This window comes from Myotis lucifugus, unplaced genomic scaffold (assembly GCF_000147115.1).
Source record: "Myotis lucifugus unplaced genomic scaffold, Myoluc2.0 scaffold_105, whole genome shotgun sequence".
Taxonomy (NCBI): Eukaryota; Metazoa; Chordata; class Mammalia; order Chiroptera; family Vespertilionidae; genus Myotis; species Myotis lucifugus.
The window spans coordinates 3,187,431-3,194,184 of record NW_005871153.1 but is presented as its reverse complement, the minus strand read 5'-3'; the positions used below and the strand labels follow the sequence as shown (position 1 = coordinate 3,194,184).

General features: G+C 43.4%; 1 protein-coding gene across 1 annotated transcript in view; it reads right to left on the bottom strand.

Moving 5' to 3' along the window:
- The window catches only part of MYLK (myosin light chain kinase), a 262,717-nt gene continuing 255,963 nt past the window's right edge, over positions 1-6,754 (bottom strand). The window contains 4 exon segments of the mRNA XM_006092848.3: positions 1-2,015; positions 4,722-4,802; positions 4,805-4,852; positions 6,414-6,543. Coding sequence (XP_006092910.1) covers positions 1,765-2,015; positions 4,722-4,802; positions 4,805-4,852; positions 6,414-6,543 — 510 coding nt within the window. The 3' untranslated portion in view covers positions 1-1,764.

The following is a 6,754-nucleotide window of genomic DNA, read 5'->3' as shown; positions in this document are numbered from 1 at the left end:
TATGCATTGTGGTATCCTTTATTTAAAAATTGTGAGCTAACTACAGTTGTAGTGTTCTCATTTACCATTCTGATGGCATAATAAACTGGGAGAACATTAACACAATTTCAAGAAGGCATCAAAAACCTGTAAACAAACGTACACACCACACATGCACACACACATACAACACACACACACCAAGATTATAGTCTAAACACAAAGTGATGAAGACAAGCTCTGAATACTCTAAATCAAATTAAAAACCCTTTGTTATAATAAACTGTGGCAAAAGTGTGGCTATTATGAAAAATATTGTAACTGTTTAAAAAGCAAAAAGGAAAATACTGACAATTTGAAATTAGCAGCAAAAAGCAGATAAGATAGAATGGAGGATAACATAAGACTAAGTAATAGCAAAATTCTAATGTTGATACCGTGTATGATTGCACTGAATTAAGATCGATTCTTGAACTATTAAAAAGTCCCTTGAAATATTAAATCGCTGCACTTTACAAACAGTGGACAAGAATAAAACATTTGGAATGTTACACACACACACACACACACACAGAGAAAATGTATTAGGCATATCAGTTTATGGTCTTTGTTTAAGACCTTCAAAAAGTTTTATAAAGAAAAATTTAAGTGCCAATGTAGTGAAAGAAAGTTAAAAGTTCCTAAAGATGCACGTCTGATGCATTTATTGGGTCTGAGAATATATTTTGAGGTTGGGAGCAAGGCATGTTTGATGCACATTCAAGAAAAAAAAACACATCGTGGAATCTATAGGGTAGGTAGAGTTCTCTGAGGGTGTTTAGAATGAAGGTGTGTCAAACTCAGACTATCCTGAAGGAGACTCCAGAGTATGTAGAGTTCTATAGCTCTTCATCAGCTGAAATGTTTCATGGTGGCCAATAAATAAGACTAACTTTTCAGCAAACTGGTTTTCATACAAACACAAACATCTTTACCACACATGCAGAGCTGATAGTCTCTAACAGCACAAATATGACTCCTGGTTTCAGAAGAAAAGCACATTAGCAAGGATATTTTCCCCCACGAGTTCTTATAAAAATGTCTGAAGCTGCTAGATACCTGCAAAGAGGGGATAAGTTTAGATTGCCTACTGATTTTAGAAGGAGGTTTTATTTTCCTAAGGAAGCCAGCCTTCTGTGAGCAGGGGACCTGTCTTCAGAATCTAAGTGTAATGTCCTTAGTGCTTAAACTCATGGCAAGCTCAGATCCAGAAAAACGGGCAGGCAGAGGGGGAATGAAAAGTCTGAATGTCTACAGTATAGTTTGGAGTAAAATGTGCCTTGTAAGTTAAAACGGCTCAACTGCTTTCAGACCGAAGGGCTGCAGCCTGGGGGAGACCCAGTTCTCTGGAGTTCGGAGCTGGGAGAGAGACCCCCGTCTCCAGGGGCCTCTGGGCTGACCCGGGGCCGCGGGGCTTTATTTTTTATGAGTGTTTCAAATTTGTGACTTTGCCCAGAAAAATACTTCTTTTTGTTACTTTATCTTTAAAATCAACTGGTCGGCCAAGTTACTGGTGATTTCTCAAAATGAAATCTAGATGTACTAGTATCTTAAGGTGCCTGCTAACTGAAATTAATGCCCATCAATAACACTGCTAGGTACGAACTGCTGTTGCTAAGAACTGACCCTAAAATGACCTAACTAGGTAATCTATCACACTAGGTGCTTTTACTATCTTGGGGTTTTGAGCATTAGAGAAATAGTTTTTGTACTAAGACTTAGAAACTGCTTCTCTCTGGCTTTGTTTCACTCTTCCTCTTCTTCCTCTTCCCCTTCTCCTTCTCCTTCCTCCATGGTTTCCACAATGAGTTCCGCTGTGCAGGTGGCTTCTCCGAGACTGTTGACAGCCTTGCAGGTGTACTTGGCATCGTCATCCCCGCACACATCGCTAATGATTAAAGAGCAGTTCCCATCCTCATCGTAGTCTATCTGGAAGTGGCGGGACTCCCTGATGGACTGGTCGTCTTTGAACCAGACGACCTCAGGGTCTGGGTATCCTGCATCACAGGGAGGGAACACAGGTAGCAAAAACTGTCATTCAAAATTTCGTATCAGTTCATGCAAGGAACTCTCAAGCTACTAATGCAGTAACGGAAAAAAACGACGACATTGCCTTTTAGCAGCTGCTTTGATATTGACGTTTGAACCGAACTGTATTGTAAATACTAATATATAAAACCCTGCGTGAGGTGTTTCACAGTCATCCCCTTTCCCATCCATGTGGGGCCTGCCCCCTCCCCCCCACCCGCCACACACACACACACACACACACACACACACACACACACGCAGAGTGCTACCTGGAACACCAGCCCACCTCCAGTGACACGCCCAGAGCCAGTTATCTTCTGGGATGAAATGAAAATTTTTCATCTTGTATAAAAGTTGAACTTAAATACATTTAATAAAAATGAAGATTCAGAACAAATGGGTGCAAGGGACCTTTTGGGGGTGAGGGAAAGGCTCTAAAATTGGACTGTGGTGATGATTGCACAATTCTGTAAATTCACTAAAAACAATTGAATTGTATACTTAATATAGGTAAACTATATGGTGTGTTAAGTTATAACTCAAAGCTGATAACAGCTCTATAAAATGCAAGTTAGAGGAGCTGCTAATACTGCTAAGAAAAAGAAAGCAGTATTTGTCTTAGTCTGATCCAAAGTCATAATCTGCCTCTAGATAACTGGAAATGGATCACATTGATTAGCCTCATTTTATGAATTAACCATGTTTCTGCAAAGTCCAACATTAAAAAAAAATACACACACACACACACATTATGCCTTTAAAATACAGGATGGAGCAAAAATAGGTTTACAGTTGTGGTTGTTCATATGGAAAATAATAATAAATAATGATACAAGAATAAACTGCATTTCACATGCAACTGTAAATCTACTTTTGCCACACCCTGTATATTATAATTCTAACTGACTTGTTCTTAAATTATTTTTAAAATCTTTATTGTTGAGAGTATTAATAAGTCCCCCCCTTCCCCCCTCCCCATTACCTCTTCTTGTTCTTAAATTTTGAAGAAGTACTTTTATAGGAAAAAAATTGTAACCACAACCAGAATAAAAATTCTATATTAGAACTTAAGAACTAACATTCAAGTAGAATTTTATTTCAATTAAAACAGCATCCATATGCTTTAATTTCCCCTCAGTGCTCCAAAGTTATGCAAAAACCAAAGAAATAATTCCAAACAGAAAAGTGCAAAGATGACTGTCATTATGTTCTAATAATTTTTTGAAATGGAAAAAGGAGCCCTGCCAGAGTGGCTCAGTGGTTGAGCGTCAACCTATGAACCAGGAGGCCAGGGTTCGATTCCCGGTCAGGGCACATGCCCTGGTTTCGGGCTCAATCCCCAGTGTGGGCGTGCAAGAGGCAGCTGATCAATGATTCTCTCTAGTCATTGATATTTCTATCTCCCTCTCCCTCTCCCTTCCTCTCTGAAATTAATAAGTATATATAAAAAGAAAAAGAAGAAAGGAAAGAACTTCGGAAGACCCAACGACAATGGTGATGGTGAGTCACAGGCTGTGGCCCCAGAGCTTTCAGCAGAACCCCAACCTGAGCCTTTCCACACTAGCAAAGGCAGCACATCACACTTTAAGAATTGAACGAAAAGCAAGATTATGGTGGGCAAGGCATTTACAAGGCATTCTGATACTACAACGACACAGGTGAAAAATTGTTTTTTCATTCCTAACTTTGGGTTACTTTATCCAAAAGACATTATGTGGCCATATTGCTGGAGAATCTTACAAAATGCTTTGTTCTGACTGCTGTCCTTGGCAGTGAGGTCTTGAGCAAGTTGCTTGATGAACACCTGTGCTTCATTTGGTCAGACTGACATGGAAGATAACCCTCCACTCTGGTTGGCACATGACAGTCACTGACTTGAAGCCAATCTTATCTTGCCCTTTATCTTTCTAGGATGTTGCAGTCTATGGAAACTGAAATGCTTTGTGTCACCACCATTGCTAATTTCTCGTGTGCTATGCTAAGATCCCTTAAGGTCCCTTGAGCTCCAACAGCTCACGATTCTATGGCCACATTGTCCTGCCAGCAGCGACGCATGGGGAAGACGGCACCGGTGTCTGGATCCCAGTTTCCCTCCGTTTGAAGTCACACTGCATGCTCTCTGCTCTTATCAGTCCCACAACTTTTCCCTTGACTCCGTCACATCCTTAAAGGACTTAAAAGGTTTCTCTTTTCACATATCATCTAAGAATCCCCAGAGCCACTCAGGACATCAGACGTCATCTTAGAGGTGAGGGCCTGAGGCTCAGAGAGTCAGATCATTGCCCAGGCCTCATAGCAGAGCTGCTGACTCCACAGCCCGTGCTCCGGGCCAGCCTCCCTCTGAGAGCCTTTAGGGGCACATGCTCCCCAGGAACTTGAAACTTCATTTCATTAAGCAGGCTCCATGGTCACATACTATCGTCCACGACAAATCACTTTAACTCAGGTCTAGTGGCTGATGGAAGTAAGTAAAATGTCAAATCTGCCCCTGGTAAGTCACTGACGGCACTAACCTTCAGGGTGGAGTGGGGGCATTGGGCCAGCTCCTCCTGACCCAGTTTCCCTCAGAGCCTGGCTTACCCAATGGCTCCCAGAACTGACATCGTGCCCAGGGCACACAGTAGGGGCCCAGCAGCCCCCAAACCCCTTTAGTAGTCACAGCTACAACTTACCTTCAATCTTGCAGTCAAATCTAGCAGCACTTCCCTCCACCACTTCTAAATCACGAATGGTCTTAGAGAAATAGGGTTTACATGGGGCTTTTCCTCAGCAACAGCCTCCAGGAAAGCTTGGGCGACATCTCCTAGAAGACGGGGAGAGGACATGGTCACCCCTTCACTCCTTGTTCTTTCCTCTCCCTTAGTTTAAAAAAGCTGACTTTAAATTTTTTAAAAAAGTAGCTCCAATTTAGCAAATAATGCAGCTTAGAGGACTGAATCATCAGCACACCTTTCTCCTGGGGATAGGTTGGCCAGCTGCCATGTGGTTTTGGCAGAAGAGAAAACTGTGACTAAACTGGGGAAATGTTTGGACTCCCCCTTCCCTTACGCTGACACATTGAAAAAAGAAATAATCTTCAACAAGGATTTTGGCTATATTTCAAGCTGTTTCAGGATTTAGTGGAGGGTGTCTAAGAAGGACTGAGCCACACCAGCCTTCCTGGTCTCCCTGCAGAGCAGGCCTTCCCTGCTCCTGAGAAGGGAGGAACCAGGTCCTTGAGGCCTCTTCCACTTGCCAGTTCTGTTGTCCTCACTTACATTGCTCCACGGTGCATGAGAGCAGACCGGGACTGGGGTTGGTCCAGGGAAAAGCTAGAACTTGGAGGGGCTCCTGCATCCTATCCCTCCCCTTTAGGCTGGTTGTGGGTCATCTGGGAGTGGCAGGAGTGGGTCAGGAGGGACTCTGTCCCCAGCTACATCAGGAAGCCCAGTAGGTGGCCTGGCCGATGACCCTGCCTTTGTGCTTCTCACCTTTGGGTACCAATGGCACCAGGCAGCGGGGCTGGAGGGGTGTCGCTGGCCAAGCAGGCACCTCGAGAAGATAAGGGCCAGACCCTGCATCAATCCGATGCAGGAAGAGGCAGAGGCATTCACTGAGGAGATGGATGGGGCAACGTCTCCAAGGGCAAGTAACTTACCCTGAGGATCTCTAGGAGCAGCCCTTCCAGTCACGTTTTAGTATTTTAAAAAATGCCAAACGAATATGGACTATACATTAATTTTCCTCTCAAAGAAAAACACAGACTAAAAACAATATTTTTGTCTGACTGGCATGGCTCAGTGGTTGAACATTGACCTATGAGCCAGCAGGTCATGGTTCAATTACCAGTCAAGGCATAAGCCTGGGTTTCGGGCTCCATCCCCAGTGGGGGACATGCAAGAGGCAGCCAATCAATGATTCTCTCTCATCATTGATATTTCTATCTCTCTCTCCCTCTCCCTTCCTCTCTGAAATAAATAAAAATATATTTTAAAAATAATAAAAACAGGATATTTTGAAAAAGTAAACTACATGTGATTGAAGTTTTATATTTGCTTAATATATAAGCAGTACTTTTGTAATGAGAAAAATGGGAGCTTTGAATAAATCTTTGCTAAGTCTTATGTACAACATAAAAAGAACAGTAGAGGTTATCTAGTTCTAGTAGACAAATAATAACTTTACTTTGGAAAATAGTTAAACCCAAGTTTAACTATTAAAGAGTAATTAGGCTTAGTAACTATTGTCAGAGCAACCTAAAAGTAGTTCTGAATTTAATCCTTGTAGACTGTATTACCAAAAAACAGCCCACCCCCAAAATAAACTCCTCAAAATGCCCCTCCATCCCCCAGCCCTTCCTTCCTCACCACCCGGGAGCTCCTTACCTTCCGATTCTAGTTTTTCTGCGTTGAGAGGGCTGGTTGGTGATCCTGTTGAGGACTTCCTGCCACTGAGCCCTGAGATCATTGCCATAGAGGACAGTCTTCCAATGGCTCTCACAGCATTGCCCGTTTTCTGGAAAGCAGACACTGGGGTTGGCCTCGGGCGGTGCCTCTGGGTCCTGCGGGGCAGTGGGGCTCAGGGAGGAGAGCCCAGCCCAGCAGAGGCAGCCGTCCGTGGAATGAGGGCCTCCCGAGTGCCGAGGTCCTGCCAGAGAAGTGCGCCCGACCTTGCTCTGCTCAGCACTATCAGTGTGTCAGAAGATGTTCGGAGAATGGAATGGGGC